Source organism: Mobula birostris, chromosome 17 (genome assembly GCF_030028105.1).
Source record: "Mobula birostris isolate sMobBir1 chromosome 17, sMobBir1.hap1, whole genome shotgun sequence".
NCBI classification, from domain to species: Eukaryota; Metazoa; Chordata; class Chondrichthyes; order Myliobatiformes; family Myliobatidae; genus Mobula; species Mobula birostris.
In genome coordinates this window covers 15,775,195-15,795,719 of record NC_092386.1, presented here as the reverse complement: position 1 = coordinate 15,795,719, position 20,525 = coordinate 15,775,195, and the positions used below count along the sequence as shown (strand labels likewise).

Sequence of the window (20,525 nt, the reverse complement as noted above, 5' to 3'; positions counted from 1 at the left end):
CTTGCACAAAGGAGTCTCATCTTGTGTCTGTCCAATCTGCTGTTCTATGCTTGTCCTAGCTTGTGCTCAGCTACTCTTGCAATGATTCCAACCATTGGCCCCACTGTCTCTGTAGCCACTTCAGGCCATGGTCTTTGTTCCCATTACAAATTACTTTGCATTGCAGAACTTGGTTGTAAGTGGGAAAGGAGAAAAATAGCACAATCCAGCTACAGGTGGAATATATCTATCAAATCTGCTGCCTTTGACTGTTCGTGTCTACCATATTGTTGCTGGGCTTTCCCTACAGATTTGGCAGCAATCCCTGACTTTCAGTCTGGGGCTATGGAGAACTGGGGCTTAACAACCTACAGAGAAACAGCCCTGCTTTATAACCCTGGAACCTCCTCGGCCTCTGAGAAACTCTGGATCACCATGATTATAGCACACGAGCTGGCTCACCAGGTAATCAATGACAGAAGTTAACAGTTTTCAACTTTGGAACATCAATACGCCCCAGGATAAGCTGGCGTTGGATACGCTAGCTGTAGCTGGAAGTGGCAGGGAAATGGTTACTTTTACAAAAAGGTACTCATAAAAGGTTATGCATGCAGTCCATCTTGTACTACAAGTTCAAGAGTTAGATTAGATTAGATTTAGAGAGATTCTTATAAGATTATCTTTATTTGTCACATGTACATACATCAATACATATAGAGAACTATGTCATTTTGTGTTTATGAGCAACGCAGTGTGTAGGGGCAACCCAAAAGTATCACTTGGCTTCTAGCTGCAACACAGCATGCCCACAACTTACTAACCATAACCTCTGCAATACTCTGCAAACATCTGATGCACCCTAGAATTTTTATATGGTTTCAGATGGTATAGCCTTCACGGAGCCCTGATCTCAACACCATCGAGCTTGTCTAGGATAACTTAGAGGGACAGAAGCAAGCAAGACCCCCGAAGTCTGCAAAAGAACCGAGACAAGTTCTCCAAGATGCTTGGAGCAACCTACCACCAATTTTCTTATAAAACTGTATGACAGTGTACCTAAGGGAAATGATGCAGTTTTAAAAGCAAAAGGTGGTCCCACCAAATATTGTTTTGATTTAGTTTTCTTTGCTGTTTACTGCTCTTTATAGTGATTTTTTGATATTTATAAACTTTTCATTTCATTATTTTTGAAAGTGTCCTCACTTTAAGAAATTATTTTAACATGTGCACAGTACTGGACCCCTTTGGAAGGTGGGATAATACTGGAGCACTGAGGAAATCCACATGGGCATGAGGAGAACACCACACACCCTTGACAGACAGTGGTGGTAATTGAACCCTAAACCTCTGATTGGTCACTGGCAATGTAGAGAGTTTTGCTAATCACTACAGTACCATTCTGCTTTCAGTCCTTGCCCTACAATCGCAGGGATACCAAATTGACTGACCTCCTTCTATGCTTCAAATTTCTATGGCACAGGGAACGCTGAAGCAGCTGGTACCCAGTAGAATTTTCCTATTCACATTTCTCCACACGGCTGGGGGGTTAGGATCTGTTGTGCAGTGCCCTACAGAGCTCAGTGAAGACTTCCTCTCCCTTGTGTCTCCTCTGGCTAGTTACCTCCGTTAACCTTGATCTCTGCCAAGGGATTACAAGACCGTCTTCTGTCATTTTTTAAGAATTCTTGCTGCAATGGCGTGATCTTTCCAACACCTGATATCACTCTCAATGGCAGAAACTTGCCACCTGTGAGTAACATAACTTGGCCAAGGAAAATTTCTTAGTGTTGTAGCTGTTGGCATAGTACAGTAGAGTAGTAGTTAGTGCAACTGCTGTACCGTGGCGAGCACAGATTGGGTTCAATTCCTGCAGCTGCCTTTCAGGTGGGTTGTATGTTCTCCCTGTGATCATGTGTGCTCCAGTTTCCTCCCACATTCCAAAGACACATGGTTAGGATTAGGGCTAGTGAGTTTGGGTATGCTGGGTCACCAGAACTGTGGTGACGCTTGCTGGGCAGTCCCCAGCATAACCTTTGCTGATCTGATTTGATGCATATGATGCATCGTGCCGTATTTTTCGATGCTTTGACGCACATGTGACAGATAAAGCTCATCTAATTCCTAGGAACGTTTTGATAGAAGCCCATCAAACTACCATATGTTACTTACAAAAGGATGGAGAGTTTATCAATTTTGTGTGTTCTTATCCTCTTTCTCCATACTTTGGCTCTTGGAAATAAAAGATCTGTCCTTGGACTTCTGCTATTGCCGCTCCTGATTGGATATGAAAAAACTCATTATTCAGTGAGGGAAATGAAATTTGATTCACCATTACAGGACATAATGTAGCCGTGCTGTAATGCACAGTTAAAATATTTTCCATGCCAGATATGTTGGGGGGGTGCGGGATGGCATAAAAGGTGTCAGTGTCTATGTTTGCTGTTATGATGGTGTTAAAATACTCTCTGTATAGACAATACTTGTTCCATCTAATGTTTGAACAAATATTCCTTTTAGTGGTTTGGCAACTTGGTGACCATGGAGTGGTGGAATGATCTGTGGCTGAATGAAGGATTTGCCAAATTTATGGAATACATCTCCGTTAACATCACATTCCCGGAGCTGCAAGTTGTATGTATTCAAACCTGTCCTTGAATAAGCTATTCCGAATAGTTTGATAAGAATTGTTATAATGCAGCCATTAATTCTGTGCATGTATTGGGATTTTCAGCAATGCTTTGTACTGGCGTTTCTGCACTCACCTCAGCTTATAGAACATAGAACAGTGTAGTACAGCACAGGTCCTCTGGCCCACGCTGCCTTGAGCCGATCTCTTAACGTACTCCAAGATCAATCTAATGCTTTCCTCCCACATAGTCCTCCATTTTTCTTTCATCCTTGTACCTATCTAAGAATATCTTAAATGTCCCTAAACTACCTGCCTCCACCACCGTCAATCCCAGCACTGCGTTCCATGCAATTACCACTCTGTAAAAAAACAAACTACCTCGGACGTTCCTCTGAAACTTTCCTCCAATCACCCCTAAAATTATGCCCTCTTGTATTAGCCATTGTTCCTCTGGGGGAAAAGTCTCTGACTGTCCACTCTATCTAGTCCTCTTATCATTTTATATAGCTCTATCCAGTCACTTCTCATCCTCTCTTGCTCCAAAGAGAAAATCCTTAGCTTACTCAACCTTTCCTCATAAGACATGATCCAGGCAGCATCCTGGTAAATCTCCTCTGCACCCTCTCTAAAGCTTCCACATCCTTCCTATAATGAGGTGACCAGAACTGGACACAGTATTCCTAGTTTAGCCTAATCAGTTTTATAGAGCTTCAGCATTATCTCACAGGTCTTGAACTCAATCCCCTGACTAATGAAGGTCACCGTGCCCTATGCCTTCTTAACCACCCTATCAACTTGCGCGGCAACTTTGAGAGTTCTATGAATGTGGATCTGTGAGATCCCTCTGTTCGAGATTGAATTCCATCTGCCACTTCTCAGCCCTGTCAGTGTTGTGTTGTAGCCTACGACCAGCTTCTACACTATCAATAGTGCCACCAACCCTGATGTTATCTGCACCAGTCTGAAGAAACTGGCTCAGCCATTCATTTTACTTGAGGCTTGAGAAATTCAATAGCCCACAAGACATGTGAAATACACTGTATTATCACTACTGATGCTGGAGTGTTCACTCTCAAATTTAAGGTGTTCCAATGTGCCAGTCTGACGGACTGTTTCAAACTTGCCATTTATGGTTAATGTAAAGTTGTCAGTATTCACATGGAACAAAGAAGTTGAGAGGTTACTTTGCTACTTCTCTGCCTGTAGTTGCTCACTGGTGGCTTTAAAAAGGAGCCAAGACTGCAAACATGAAGCAAAATTAGAATAAAAAGTAAACACCCAAAGCAGATTCAAGCTACAAATCTGGTGAATAAACCTTTGACCATCAGGCTCTTGAACCAGTGGGGATAACTTCACTCAACTTCACTTGATTGATCATTGAAATGCTCCCACAACTAATGGACTCACCTTCAAGGACTCTTCATCTCATATTCTCGATATTTAATGCTTATTTATTTATTATTATTGTTTCTTCTTTTCGTAAATGAACAGTTTGTTATCTTTTGCACACTGGTTAAACGCACAAGTTGGACAGTCTTTCAGTGATTGCTATAGTTATTGGATATTGCCTGATGCCTCTGGGTTTGAACTCGCTGGCATTGAGACGGATGGAGGGGAGGATGTGGACCGTCTGATGCCTCTGGGTCTGTACTCACTGGAGTTGAGACGGAGGGGGACGCGGGGGCGGGAGAGTCCTCATTGAAACCTAATGAATATTGAAACACTCATGAGTTACTCATGAGTTGAACAGTACTGGAAAGACTGTTATATGTCAACTGTAAATGTGTGATTCCAGGACTAAAGTCAAAATGCTTTTGTTTTTCACAGAAAGAGTTCTTCTTGGACAAGTTTTTCAGTGCCATGGAAGTGGATGCCTTGAGTTCTTCACATCCGGTGTCAACTCAGGTGGAAAGTCCCATGCAGATCCTGGAGATGTTTGACGAGGTCTCTTATGAAAAGGTAAATAGAAATTAAGTAAATTGCAATGACTTTAAAATGCCAAAGCAAAAAAAGGAATAAATTGCACAACTCATATTTGTAGCAGAGGAAACTACTAATCTGTTGTCTAACATGTGGGATGACTTGCTGAAAGGTTCAACTGGTATTGAAAAGAAATCGAGGTTCAAGTTTGTTTATTGTCACGTGTCAGTACGCGAGTATAAAGGAAAACAAAATGATTATTACTCTCGATCGGATGCAGCATAAAAACACACAAAATATAAAAGCAATCCTATTAAGCACAATATGCAAGTAACTGTTGAGAGTGTGTGTGTGCGTAGTACTGTGCCAAAGTCTTTGACACATATACATAACTGGTGTGCCTTAAGCTTTGCACAGTACTGTAGTAATTTTATGTATTGCACTGTACTGCTGCCGCAAAAAAAACATAAATTTCATGACATATGTGAGTGAAAATAAACCTGATTCTGATATGCGTCTCTTTTGTGGACTGAAAGTGGAAAGGGGGCAGGGAGAGGGGAATCATGGTTGGGAAAAGGGGAAGGGAAAGGGGGAGGGGAAGGAGCGGGAAGCACGAGAGACATTCTTTAATGATCAATAAACCAATTGTTTGTAATGAAATGACCTTGCCGGGTGTCTCAGTGTTGGGTGTGTCTGCAGCTGTGCTGTCCCATGGCCCTGGCACTCCTTCTCTGCCACCTGTCCCACACCCCTCCTGCTGAGTTCCACTGTCGCCATTCCCTGCATCCTTTGCTCCTACCAGACTTACAAGCTCGCTCTCCGCTCCATGTTGACAAGATTGTGTGTCACTTCAAGTCATATTTCATCATAGCTGCACAACCTGTTTTTTCAATTTGTGCTGTTGACTCAAACTTACCTTGGACAACAAATACACAATGTTCCGTGACTATCACAGATACATTCCTAAAATTGGAACACAGAAACTTAACTAATTGTGGACAGAAGGTGCCAATTAGTATACCGAACAGCAGAGTTCATGTGCCTAAGACTTTTGCATGGCTCCTTATATATGTGTGTGTATGTATGTGTATACTTATCTAAGACATAGGAACAGAATTAGACAGTTCGGTTCATCAACTACTCCACCATTTGATCATGGCTGATTTATTCTTCCTCTCAACCTCATTCTATTGCCTTCTCCCCATAATCTTTGATGCCCTGACTAATCAAGAACCTTTCAAACTCCGCTTTAAGTATACGCAATGATTTGGCCTCCTCATCCACCTGTGACTATGAACTGCACAGATTCACCACCCTCTGGTTAAAAGAATTTCTCAAGATCCCTGTTCTAAATGGATGTCCCTCTAGTCCTAGACTCACCCACTACAGGAAACATCCTACCAACATCCACTCCATCTAGACCTTTCAATATACAACATATTTTGATAAAACCCTCCCTCATTCCTCTAAACTCCAGCAAGTACAGGCCCAGAACCATCAAACACTCCTCATATGAAAACGTTTGTATTCCCAGAATCAATCTTGTGAACCACCTCCAGACCCTCTCCAGTGTCAGCATGTCTTTTCTTAGATACGGGGGCCAAAACTCCTCACATCACTCCAAGTGTAGTGTGACTGATGCCTTTTAAAGCCTCATCTCTTGTATTCTAGTCTTCTTGAAATGAATGCTAACGTTACATTTGCCTGCCTTATGGCAGCAGTAGAGTGTAATACATAAAAATTATGAATTACAATAACAAATATATATTAAATTGCTAGTGCAAAAAGAGAGCAAATGAGTTGGTTCATTGCCCAGTCAGAGATTAGTTTATATATACAGATTGAATGTACGTAAGGTGGCACAAGGTGTTGGTGGTGGGCAATGGTGGGTTGGGTTAATGTGTAGAAGGATTGATCAGCCCGACAGCTCGGGGGAAGTGACTCTTTTTAAGTCTAGTGGTCCTAGCATGGATGCTACATAGCCTCTTCCCTGATGGGAGTCCATAAGCTGGGTAGGCTAGCAGAAGGAAGGTGTGCCTTACACCTCCTTTGGTAGAGACGTATCTCCACCCTGCCACCCACAAGGACTCAGTAACATTGTTGAAAGATGCAGTTTGCTGTAAATATTCCTGCATTGTAGATATTGTTTTCTCAGTATAAAATTTATCTTGTGCTATCAAAGTTCTATTGGCATCATCTGCCAACTCAATAACATTACAAGTGAATGTCCCAAGTACGAAACTGGTCTGCTGTTGCCAGTACATCTTCTGTTGGGTGTTTCCCCCGTATGCTTTTCTGTTGTCTTTGCATATTTGGCACATTTAAGGCTAACTGTCTTCCCTGTTATATTTTTTCTATTTTAAACTATAGGGAGCCTGCATTCTGAACATGCTGATGGACTATCTGACGGAAGATGTTTTTAAAGCTGGCACGATCAGCTACCTCCAACGCCACAGCTATGCAAATGCAAAGAATGAAGATTTATGGAATAGTTTGACTAATGTAAGCTGAACTATTTACATTTACAACGTCGGTTATTTAAGGAAGCTCCTGGAGAGTTATTGTCCATGTAATCATGTTTATGCCAGTAACCTTTTCTATAACCCGACTGGTTAATAAATTTTTTTTTCATCTGTGCTCATGCATTTAAGGATCAAGGAGCAACTTTATTTGCCATATACATTTACATGTATTAGGAATTTGCTGTGGTGTGTTGGTGCGACATGCAACAAAAATCGCGTTCAGTAATTATAAAAAATTAAGAATTAAATACAAAATAATGTTAGAAGTTAAAGCACAGATATGGAATACAATGTGCATAAATACCATGGACCTGGGATATTTACTAGTAACAAGTGAATAACAGCTAAATTTGTTTAAGTGTGTAAAATATATCAGCACACTTTTATTCTTGTACATTCATTTTAAGGTGTTGCATCACAAGACTTGAGTCATTTCTCGTAAACTTTGTTTCTCGTAGATCATCCAGTTTTTAACTAGGTGCCCGGATTAAAGGAGCCATCATGAGATGACTAGCTTTTTGTTTTTTTTTCTTCTTTCTTCTCAAGAAAATTGTTAGAATTTGCATTTGTTAGCCTTTCTTTGCACATTGTCGGGCAATAAGAAAAGCTAATCTATGAATGTTAAAATAGTATTACAGCTACCTCCATTACATAGACTGTAATCAGATGCAGAATAACTTCTTCACGTTCTGCTTGAATGAGATTCTTTAATCTTAATTACTGAAGAACAAGCTCATTATATCAGTGAGATCCTCTTGCTGTATCCCTCATTTGGCTGGGTATGGCCATATTGTGAAAGACTATAAGGAAAGATTGAACATAGAAGATTGAGAGGAGATTTGATAGAGGTATACAAAATTATCAGGGGTCTAGCTAGGGTAAGTGCAAGCAGGCTTTTTCCACTGAGATTAGGTGGGGCTACAGCCAGAGGACATGGGTTAAGGGCGAAAGGTGAAAAGTTTAAGGGGAACATGAGAGGAAACATCTTCACTCAGAGGGTCATGAGAGTGTGGAACCAGCTTCCAGTGCAAGTGATGCATGCAAGCTCAATTTCAATGTTTAAGCAAAGTTTGGATAGGTACATGGATGGTCGGGGTATGGTCCTGGTGCAGGTCAATGGGAGTAGGCAGTTTAAACGGTTTCAGCATGGACTAGATGGGTTGAAGGGCCTTTTTCTGTGCTGTGCTTTTCTATGACTCTATTGTTGATTTAATGTCAATTTATCATGGGTATAGAGTTTTGAGCATGCATTCCTTGCACTGAGTTAGGATGTAGCAGACTTATTCTGCGTTGTACCTTAACTAATGGGATGCTTTAAGTTCATTCCAGGATGCCTGAAACCCATTTCTTGGTGATGAAAGGCTGCATGACTAATGTCATTGCACAACTGCCCCAAACAAAATCGAATGTTTAAATTAAGCTTTTAAGTTGCTTTTTAAAAGTGGTGAAAATCATAAGAAGCGAAACTTAAGCTTTGAATTATTGTGAGTGACTAAAGTAATTTCTCGCAGTATGAGCGTAGCATGGAAGAGTGTGTGCAAAGTTAATTATCCTGAAAGCCACTAGAGCTTTAAAGATCTTGGCGGTAGATCATGTGGTCAGAGGTAGGCACAAGAAGATGCCTGCAGGGGCTATGCCGCAATGAGAAGTGGGGGAACACTGCGGTGAGGATGGAAGCCCAGGGTGCAGGCCCGTGTGGGTTGGCCGAGGTGCAGATCTTGGTGGCAGTAGCAAATATTCAAATTGGAGATTTGAAGCAGAGAAGTTGAGGCAGTGTTTATTTTTTTTCAAGGGAAGATATAAATCTCTGTCATTATTAGTAACGGCACAGAGGCTTATGTCAGGATGACATGGTTGAATACCCTGGACTTTTATTTATTTGCTTGGGACTTGCAAATATTTACTTTCTCTCAGAAGATTATTTATTTATTGGGGTACAGCACATAATAGGCCCCTCTAGCCCTTCAAGCTGCACCATCCAGAACTCATGATTTAACCCTAGCCTAATCACAGGACAATTTACAATGACCAATTATCCTACCAACTGGTACATCTTTGGAGTGTGGGAGGAAACTGGATCACTGGGAAGAAACACTCTCGGTCACAGGAGAAAGTACAAACTCCTTACAGACATTAGACTCGTGTGAATCCACCATACATTTATATACTAGCAATTGGAATTGCTAGTATATTGGAACAGTACTTGCATATTGTTCATACAGATCAAATCTTTACACAGCGCTTTGAGGTAGTATGGGGTAAGCAATAACAACGCAGAATAAAGTGTAACAACTACAGAGAAAGTGCAGTGCAGCTGGACAATAATGTGCAAGACCACAATGAGATAGATTGTGAGGTCAAGATTAGCAGTGGACATGGTCAAACCATGCCAAACTGATTTGGTCACTGTTGATTTCCACTGACCCAACCATGAATCTGAAGAGCGGGTAGATGGTGGTGAGATGGAAGTAGAAGATGTTAGAATACGTGACTAATGCCACAGAGTTATGCGGCGTTTGGAAAGAGAGCAGAGAAACAGAGGAAGTTGGAGGCAGTAACAGAGCTTAGGGCTGACGTGGTTGATGGGAGAGACACCAACAGTGCAGACAGAGTCGGAGGAACTTACGCAAAGGGTCTGAATTCTTATTGTATCGTAGGGTGTTGCAAAGCTGGTGACAGGTAGCATTATAAAGGAAGGTGAGAATTTTAAAATTAATATGTGGGTAGACTGGGTCCCTTGTAAGTTACTGGGCAGAGGGATATGGGTAAGTGGGATTTGCTGCAATTAGGATAGAAGCAGAAAATGTTTACAGCTTTTCAAACATTGAAATATGAGACATAACTTAAGTGTAAAAGCAGGAATCAGCTATTTGTCTCCTCGTGTTCCTGTATCATTCAGTAAGATTCATTTGGCTCCTCATGTCCCTGCACCATGATCTTGGCTAATATTTTATCTCACTGTTACTTTCCTGCATGAATCCCACATCTTTTGATATCTTTTAGTGCCTGAAGTCTATTGATCAGGGCAATTGTCTAAAGATCAAGGTCATTTGCAGTACAGTTCATCTACATTAGATGAATTGTAGATGAACTATACTGCAGATCATCTTGATCTTTAGACAATTGCCCTGATCAATAGACTAATGTAGCTAACGTAAGGCACGGCTAATGTAGATGAACTGAACACACTGATGAGGGAGAGGGAGAAGTGGAGAGTCTGTCATCGTGCCCGACGCCGGCCCCCCAGGCCTGAGTCGACGTAGTAGTAGTAGTACTTTTCTAATCAATTAAGTGATTCCAGGTTTTTTGAGCAAACCATTAAAATCAATTACAAATGTTCTTTTTTCTAGATTTGTCATTCGGAGGATGCACACGGAAATAGACTAAATGTGCCACAATACTGCAAAGGAAATTCAGATCTCCCTGCTGGTTCAGTAAGACACGATGTTGATAAATGCTCCTATTTGCATGAAGGTTTCCATTCAGATAGAATTCAAAATTATGGTTTTGGAATATAGTTGGTTGTCAAAAATCAGAATATTTTTTCTGACAAAATACATTTGAATTTAAGCATTTAAGAAGTTATATTCACCGTATTTTATGATAGTATTTAATTTTGGTTTGATATTCTTAAACCTTGGGTCTCTTAGAAAAAATTGTCTTTAGTTTCTCTGAAGTGAAAGATGCCTTCTGTACCTTTGATTATACGTGATTACTATTGGTCTGGAACTTGGTAGAAAATGCCAATGGCTTTGGTGCCAAACTGCTGGTATTTACACCTTCCCGTAAATGTAAGCCAGCACAGATCCCCTGGAAGGGCATGTCAAGCTCCACTGCAGATATCTCACTGTGTTGAGATGTTGGACTCATTTTGTGGTTTAAGAGCAGTTAATGGACTTGCCACAATTTGCCCACTGATCCTGGGCAAATTTACCTGTTGTAGAATCGCTCAGCCCCTTCACCTGAGTGGAGAGCAACAGATGTGAAGAAGATATTTTACAAAGTTTTACGCTAATTGAGATTGGTTGTTTAACAGTGGTTTAAATTATTCCTCTTTCATAAGATATTAATAGCAATTTTCTAATTGTTCTGTGGAGTTCAGTGTTGTTGAATGTCACTGAATGAGAATGGAAGCTTGATAACTTTGGCAGTCTCTCAAGCCAGGAGGTGTAACTCTATCAGGGCAGGCACTTCTCTGCATGGTGACTTATTGCTCTGTCTGCCCCCATGTCTTATACTCATAGATACCCCGTGGGAACATAGTACAGCACAGCACAGGGACAAGCCCTTCAGACCTTGATGCCTGGTTGACCAGAATGCTGATCCAGACCAATCCTATCTATTTGCTGTTTTGGTCGTCTTATTCAAGGAAGGAAGGTCTTTCTACAAGTTCATATAAATTTACAACACATCACAGGCCCTTTGGCCCACAATATTGTGCCAATCACTCAAGAAATTGCCTAGAATTACCCTACCGCATAGCCCTCTATTGCAATTCCATGTACCTATCCAAAAGTCTCTTAAAAGACCCTATTATATCTGCCTCCACCACCTTCATTGGCCGTACATTCCATGCACCCACCCACCACTCTCTGTGTGGAAAAACTTGCCTCTGACATCCCCTCTGTACCTACTTCCAAGCACCTTAAAACTATGCCCCCTTGTGTTAGTCATTCAGACCTGGGAAAAAGCCTCTGACCATCCACAAGATCAATGCCTCTCATCATCTTATACACCTCTATCAGGTCACCTCTCATCCTCCGTTGCTCCAAGTGAAAAGGCGAAATTCACTCAACCTAGTCTCATACGGCATGCTCTCCAATGCAGGCAACATACTTGTAGATCTCCTTTGCACTCTTTCTATAGTATCTACATCCTTCCTGTAGTGAGGTGACCAGAACTAAACACAGTACTCCAAGTGGGGTCTGACCAAGGTTTTGTATAGCTGTAACATTACCTCATGGCTCTCGAACTCAGTCCTGCAGTTGATGAAAGCCAACACACCATACTCCATCTTAACAACACTGTCAACCTGCACAGCAGCTTTGAGTGTCCTAAGGACATGGACCCCAAGACCCTCTGATCCTCCGTTAGAGCCTTACCGTTAATACTATATTCTGACTTCAAATTTGACTTACCAAAATGAACCACTTCACACTTACCTAGGTGGAACTCTGTCTGCCACTTCTCAGCGATGTCCCGCTGTAATCTCTGACACCCCTTAGGACTATCCACAACACTCCCAACTTTTGTGTTATCAAAATCAAAAGTCAGAGCAAATTGATTATTAAATTACATACATGTCACCATAAACAGCCTTGAGATTCAATTTGTTGCAGACATTTACAGGGTAATAAAGAAATGAAATAGAATTTATGTTTTTAGTCTCCTTATCTAAGAAAAAAATATACCTGCCACAGACAGTGTACAGCGAAGATTGATAACTCATTGCAAGAATGGCGGGCGGCTTGTTGTGTGAAGAGAGATTGTGCAGAATAGGCAGCATCCCCTAGTATTTAGAAGAATAATAGATCTCACTGCAAAATTCTGACAGGGTTCAGTCTGACAAATACTGCATATGCTGATAATCCCAATATCTCCTCAGAGGTTAGCCTTGCCATTTGAGAATTTACTCACAGGAACAGAAAAAGGCTGCAAAACTGGTGGAAACAGCCCAGTCCATCATAGGCAAAGTCTCTTCCACCACCTAAATGGAGCACTGCCACAAGAAAGCAGATCCATCATCAAGAACCTCCATCCGCTCCCCCCCCCCCCACACTTTTCTCACTTCTACCATCGGGCAGGAGGTACAGGAGCCTTTGGTCCCTCTCCACCAGGTTCAGGAACAGTTATCATCCCTTGACTATCAGGCTCCTGAAAGCAGCATGGATAGTTTCATTTACCACAACTCTGAACTGATTCTACAACCTACAGAATCACTTTCGAGGACTATTTACAACTCATATTCGCAGTATTATTTTTATTTGGAGTTTGTCATCTTTTGCATATTGGTTGTTTGTCAGTTCTTATGTACAGTTTTTCATAAATTCAATTGCAATTTCTTGAAAACGCCTGCAAAAAATGAATCCCAAGGTATATGGTGATGAAGACTTTGATAATAAATTTACTTTGAACTTTATGGTGTAAAGGTGCTTTGTGTGCAGTACACACTACATCCACGGGATGGTAGTATAGATTGTAATTTGTAATGAGACTCATTTCCACAAACTGGAGTAAATTAAAGATAGAAGTGACAGTTTTTGTGAAAAGACAATAGATGAAAAGTAATCTGGTATAATTTATATTTTCATTATTTTTATGTTGTAGCATTGGTTCATGGAAGATGTCCTTGATGTAAAGACTATGATGAATACTTGGACTCTTCAGAAGGGGTTCCCATTAGTAACTGTTACCATGCAAGGAAGACAAGTCTTTTTACAGCAAGAGTACTTTCAGAAAGGTTCTAAGATCCAAGATCCAAACTCGGAAACTGCAAGGTAATTTCTATATTTCTGTCATGTATGCCTTGTGCAACCAAAAAAGATGAAATGATGCGTGATTAAGCAAGGTTTGCGTGCACAATGTCTTATACGGTGAAGCTAAACGTTGATCGCTGAATGTTGCAATCATAATAAAAACGTACAACATTTCTGCATGATATTGTGGATAGCAACGTTAACATTTGATCTGTCTTTGTGCTGGAATCAAATCCATTCAAGTAGTGCGTGCGCGCCTACACACACACACACACACACACACACACACACACACACACACACACACACACACACACACACACACACACACACAACATCAACATCAGGCTCTGGAACCAGCATGAAAAACTTCAATCACCTCAACACTGAACTGCTCACTGAAGACAACCTATGGACTAACTACAACTCATCTTGTACTATTATTTATTTACTCATTCATTATTATTTTTTTCTCAGCCCAAGCTGGTAAAACCTGAGATAGGGGCAAAACCAAATACACTCATTTCTCAATTGCTAGCAACTTTTGGACTCTAGTAGTGGTTTACAGTAATGTGCCTTTCTGAAAATTTACATAAATATTGCTCTGTAGACCTAAGTGTTTACTGCTATTGAGTAATGACTTTGTGACGATACGACCTGCAGGTATTACTACTGGGGCACAGTATACCCTGTTCATGTTCCACAGTCTGTCAATTTCCTCTTTTAATTCAGCATATTTCTGGTGTTATTAGTGTTTTTTTTTGTATTTGTACAGCTTGTGTTCTTTTGCACAATGATTTCATGGTCAGTCTTTTTGCTTGTGAGTAGTTGGTTGCATTCTTTTGTTCTACTGTGAATGCCTGCAAGAAAATGACTGTATATGGTGACATATACATACTTCAATAATAAATTTACTTTGAACTCTAAGTCTTTGAACTCTTTCCTCTTTCCTATTTTTCTGAACGAAACGTCCTACACTAGCACTTCTGTCTCAGCCTACAGTGGATGTGAAGCCATGACACAATACTAAATTGGTAACCACACCCAGAAAAGCCAGAAGACTGGATGTGGGAAATATAATTAATCCTATTCCTAGATTGTGATGAATGAATGTCAAATTACACATTGGTAGAAGAATATGGTTTTTCACAGCAATTCTGCCATTTGGTATACTAATTGGTGCCTTCTGTCTACAACGGGCTCAAATTAGTTAAGTTTCTGTATTCCAATTTTCGGAATGTACCTGTGGTATTCACGGAACATTGTGTAATTGTCGTCCAAGGCAAGTTTGAGTCAGCAGCACAAATTGAAAAACAGGTTGTGCAGCTATGATGAAATATGACTTGAAGTGACACACAATCTTCCCAATCCAACAAAGTTACAAGTAATAAAAAGCAAATAATGGCCAATTAACATATGTATTTTCAAATCAGTACAGAATTGTGCAGAAGTCTTCGGCACATATATATACTGTATAGTGAGGGTCCCTAAGACTTTTGCTCAGTACTGTATTTTTCAACATGAAGCGGAGAGCGAGTTTGTAAATCTGGCGGGAACAAAGGATGTTGGGAATGGTGAAGGTGGAGTGCTGCAGGAGGTCATGTGGGACAGGTGGCAGAGAACGGGTGCCAGGGCAGGAAGTGGAACGGATGCAGACACCAGGCAAGGTCGTTTGATTCAAACAATTGGTTTATTGATCATTACAGAATGTCTCTCTGGTGCTTCCCACTCCATCCCCTCTCCCTTCCCCTTTTCCCAACCATGATTCCCCTCTCCCTGCCCTCTTCCCACTCTCAGTCCACAATAGAGACCCAGATCAGAATTAAATTTTCCGTATTGCTCTGTACTGCTGCTGCAATAAAAACAAATTTCATATGCGAGTGATGAGAAACTTGATTCAGGCAAAATGAGGGAGACGCCATGCCAAGTGATTGCACGTGGCTGTGGAATACGTTCCTACAGCTGAGAGTCTACACAGACATTTGGGTGACTGGTTTTGAGGTGCAGGACATGTTCCCCTTGTTTCATTTGGCACAATTATACTGTCAATCGATGCAAAAGGGAGCTCGGTGTGAAGTATTGAGCATTACCTTTGGTGGTCTTGAGCATACAGTACTGTGAAATAGTCCTTGACTTATAAATATATAGCTAGGGTGCCTAAGATTTTTAGACAGTACTGTAATAATTTTATGTATTGCACTCTACTGCTACTGCAACAAAAAAAAACAAATTTCATGACATATGTGAGTGATGATAAATCTGATTCAGATATGGGTCTCTATAGTGGACAGAGAGTGGGAAGGGGGCAGGGAGTGGGGAATCATGGTTGGGAAAAGGGGGAAGGGAGAGGGGAGGGAGCGGGAAGCACCAGAGAGACGTTCTGTAATAATCAATAAACCAATTGTTTGGTATCAAATAAATCTTGGCAGATGTCTCAGGGCTGGGTGTGTCTGTACCTGCATCACTCACTGTCCTGGCACTTCTCCTCTGCGACCTGTTCCACAGCCTTCGCGTGGCACGTCACCCTTGCTTCTGCCAGATTTATAATCTCTCTCTCTCCACCCCACATTGACAAATACTCTTAGCTGCAAAAGTCTCAGGCACCCTAGCTGCCTAAGCAGTAGCGTAGAATTGCATACATTTTGACTCTGTCGATAATAACCAGTGAAGTAATAAAAAGCCATAGAGATGTTTCAGGCTGAGACCCTTCAATAGGACTTAGTCGAGACATCGACTCTTTATTCCTCTCTGAGTTCTTCCATCGTCCGTGTGTGTTTCTAGCATTTGTAGAATCTCTTGTGTTTACGTAATGTAAAAGTCAACTTGATCGAATGGGTTACCCTGGTTACTTTGTGTAGCTAAAGCAATTTATTTTGCAATTTCTCCTGATGTCTGTGCGCTTAAAGCCAGCACTGATTGTGGCAATGAAAAGCTGCTCCATTCTCTGCCACCAGCAGTGTTGCTTGATAAAACATTAATCGTCATTGTTTTGTGTTCCTTCCTTTGTAGTTACCTGTGGCACATTCCACTAACTTACATTACAAGCCACTCTAAAACCATCCAGAGGCATTTGATGAAGACCAAAAAAGGTAAATAACATTGTTTACAATTTGTAGTTCTGGACTCACTTCTGCTGAGCCAATGCAGTAAAGCCGGGCCAGCGTGACTCTTCACCCATATGTTTTGTGTTTAACATCAGAGACCTAGAATTAAACTACAGACTATTTCTACTACAAAAGACACTGAGAGCTGGAATATGAACTCTATGTATCAATTTGTCAAGAAGCAAAATTATGTAAATATTTTGAGTATGGTTTGCTAACTAGCACCACTCTAATAATTGAGTATCTCTTGGGTACAGATACTTAGGAGATTTAGCGGCAATGTTAGTCGTGGTTGTACATTCACTCCCTATTTTTGCAAATGCTGGTGAAGTACTGAAAGGACGCCTGAGAGGTTAGAAATTGCAATAGGCAAACAGTTGATTTGCATTATTTAATAACCATTAAACAGATATTTAGATCATAGACCGTATGATGTAGGAGCAGTATTAGGCCAATTGGCTAATTGAAGCTGGTCTGTCATTATTTCATGGCTGGTTTATTTTCCCCCTCAACTCTATTCTTCTGTCTTCTCCACATAATCTTTGGTGCTTACCTTAATCAAGAACCTATCGACCACCACTTTAAAAGTATCCAATGACTTAGCCTCCACAGCCAGCTATGTCACTGAATTCCACAGATTTGCCTCCTTCTGGCCGAAGAAATTCCTTCACATCTCTGTTCTGGAGTTCGGTCCTATTGTAAGGCTGTGCCCTCTGGTCCGACACTCCACCCGCTACTGGAAACGTGCTCTCCATGTCAACTCTATCCAAGCTTTTCACTATTCAGTAGGTTTCTCCTCATTCTTCTGTACTCCAGTAAGTACAGGCCCAGAGTCATCAAACACTCCTCATACAGTACCCTTTAATTCCTGGTGTCATTCTCGTGAGCCTCCTCTGGACTGTCTCCAATGCTAATGCATGCTGTGGGTATCAAAGCTGCTCTCAGTACTCCAAATGTGTTCTGACCAATGCCTTATAAAGCCTCAGCGTTACGTCCTTGCATTTATTTAGATGACAGGTTATTATTTCATGTTAAGTTGTTTATCTGTCATATTATGCAGCACAATATTATGCTTTAAAATTAGCATGAGGACAGTGTGTAACTATTGAGCGAACGAAGTTGCATTTCTAGGCCTGATCAGCAGCTCTGTCCAGGAATAACTGGCTGTGTTAGTGGTAGATGTCTCCATATCTTATTGCACTGCAGAACATCCCCAGTTTGGATCAGCAGATGATAATTCTTACCAGGCCTGTACAATGAGCCCTTTACAAAATAATAGCACTTTTAAGGAGTTGATTTAACATGAAGCTGAAATGCTTTAAAAGGTGTAAAATCATGACGGGTATAGATAGGGTAAATGAAAGCAAGCTTTTTCTACTGAGGTTGGGTGAGATTAGAACAAGAGGTCATGGGTTAAGGGTGGAAGGTAAAATATTTAAAGGGAACCTGAGGGGGAACTAATTCACTCAGAGGGTGGTGAGAGTATGGAATGAGCTGCTAGCGGAAATGGTGTTGTGGGTTCAATTTCAACACTGAAGAGAAGTTTGGATTATTATATGGAGGGCTATGGTCCAGGTGTGGGTCAATGGGACTAGGCAGAGTAATAGTTTGTAATGGACTAGATGGGCTGAAGGGCCTGGTTCTATGCTGTAGTGCTGTATGACTGTGGTACTGGTTAACGTTTATGGTCTAGTATATATAGTTGTTTTGTCAGGATGTGCGAAATAGATTTTTATACGGTACACCCCCTTGAAAAGTCTAGGATTGATGATTTTAACCTCGACAGCCCTTCAGTGCAAGGGAAGAATCAGAGGCTCAATGAATGGATCATCACTCAGAACCTTACTGAAGAAGATTCATCATGAGGTCCACTGTTTGGAAAACTTTCACGTAATGCCAGCAAGTCTCTTGCCGCGATGGTGAATGCCTGAGTGCCTTTACACTTAGCATGTGGACATTAGGGTGAATCCTGCAGTGGATGCAGTGCTGTCCCAGGGCCCAGGCCAGAACCCATCAAGGATTTTGTTTTCTCAGCTCTGTTTAGCTATGGCAGAGTGACCGAGATCAAGTTCAATCTTCCGATGTTCAATGCAAATCCATTAGTTTCACAGTTATTGACGGCCATATGATGTTGCTTCTGCCAACATCATGGGATATTTCTTAAAAATTAGCAGACGACGTCAGAAGGAGGTATTTTCAACCAAGTCAAGTTTGACTGAGCAACACACACAAAATGCTGGAGGAACACAGCAAGTCAGGGAGCATCTACAGAGGGGATGAACAGTTGACATTTCAGGCTGAGCCCCTTCATTGGGGCTGGAAAGGAATGGGGAGGGAGAGAGGAAAGAGTACAAGCTGGTAAGTAGTAGGTGAGGTGGAAGATGGGAGGGAGGGGGATGAAGTAAGAATCTGTGAGCTGATAGGTGGAAGATGGGAGGAGAGGGGATGAAGTAAGAATCTGTGAGCTGATAGGTGGAAGATGTAAAGGGCTGAAGAAGAAGGAATACAATAGGAGAGGACAGTGTACCACAGAAGAAAAGAAAGGGGGGAGGGGGAATCAGAGAAATGTGATGGGCAGGTGAGGTGAGGCGAAGGAATGAGAGGGTGACCAGAATGAGAATGGATAAAGAGAGAAGGAGGGAGGGGCAAGAATTTGGAGAAATCGATGCTCATGCCATCAGGTTGGGGGTACCTAGATGGAACATGAGGTCTTGTTCCTCCAACCTGATTTTGGCCTCATTGGGGCAGTAGGGAAGGCTATGGACAGACGTGTCATAATGAGAATCAGAAGTCAAATTGAATGGGTCGCCACTGGCAGATCCTGCCTATTGCAGTGGACAGAGTAAAGATGCTCAACGAAGCAGTCCCCCAGTTGAAATATCCACTGTTATTCTCCTCCATAGATGCTGCTAAGTTCCTGCAGTATTCTATGTTTGTTGTTCAAAATTTTCAGCTCTGCAGAATCTCTTGGGCTCAAATTTGACTGATCCACATTAGGAAATTAACAGAGCTTTGTAAAGCTTCATTGGACGTTATCTATATACCATTTAGGTAGTCTCTAGTCCCTTGGTATGAACATAGAATTCTCCAACTTCCGGTAATTCCCTCCCCCTCCCTTCCCCTATCCTTATGTCACTCTGCCCCCTCCCCCAGCTGCTTATCACCTCCCTCATGGTTCCACCTCCTTCTACTACCCATTGTGTTTTCCCCTATTCCTTCTTCACCTTTCCTGCCTATCACCTCCCTGCTTTGCCTCCCCCACCCCTTTATCTTTCCCCTTACTGGTTTTTCACCTGGAACCCACCAGCCTTCTCCTTCCCACCCTCCCCCCACCTTCTTTATAGGGCCTCTGCCCCTTCCCTCTTCAGTCCTGACGAAGGGTTCCGGCCTGAAACGTTGACTCATCATTTCCATGGATGCTGCCCGACCTGCTGAGTTCCTCCAGCGTGTTGTGAGTGTAGCTTGAACATTATTTATTGGGTGAAGCCTTTTTTCCTTGGAACGGCGGAGGATGAGAGGTGACCTGATAGAGGTGTATAAGATAATGAGAGGCATTGATCGTGTGGATAGTCAGAGGCTTCTCCCCAGGGCTGAAATGGCTAACACGAGAGGGCACAGTTTTAAGGTGCTTGGAAGTAGGGTCAGAGGAGATGTCAGGGGTAAGTTTTTTAAGCAGAGATTGGTGGGTGCGTGGAATTTGCTGCCAGTGACGGTGGTGGAGGCAGATACGATAGGGTCTTTTAAGAGGCAGGTACATGGAGCTCAGAAAAATAGAGGGCTGTGGGTAACCCTAGGTAATTTCTAAGATAAGGACATGTTTGGCACAGCTTTGTGGGTTTTCTATGTTTCTAAGCCCTAGATGTGCAACAGGGCTACCAACACAGCTAGTCATTCC

General features: G+C 41.8%; 1 protein-coding gene across 1 annotated transcript in view; it reads left to right on the top strand.

Annotated features, from left to right (window-relative positions):
- Window positions 1–20,525, top strand: part of erap1b (endoplasmic reticulum aminopeptidase 1b) — a 59,974-nt gene that overhangs the window by 15,779 nt on the left and 23,670 nt on the right. Inside the window, exons 6-12 of the mRNA XM_072281313.1 lie at window positions 290–444; window positions 2,497–2,610; window positions 4,436–4,567; window positions 6,899–7,030; window positions 10,401–10,484; window positions 13,378–13,547; window positions 16,536–16,615. Of these exons, the coding sequence (XP_072137414.1) occupies window positions 290–444; window positions 2,497–2,610; window positions 4,436–4,567; window positions 6,899–7,030; window positions 10,401–10,484; window positions 13,378–13,547; window positions 16,536–16,615 (867 nt within the window). The remainder of the gene's footprint in view (window positions 1–289; window positions 445–2,496; window positions 2,611–4,435; window positions 4,568–6,898; window positions 7,031–10,400; window positions 10,485–13,377; window positions 13,548–16,535; window positions 16,616–20,525) is intronic.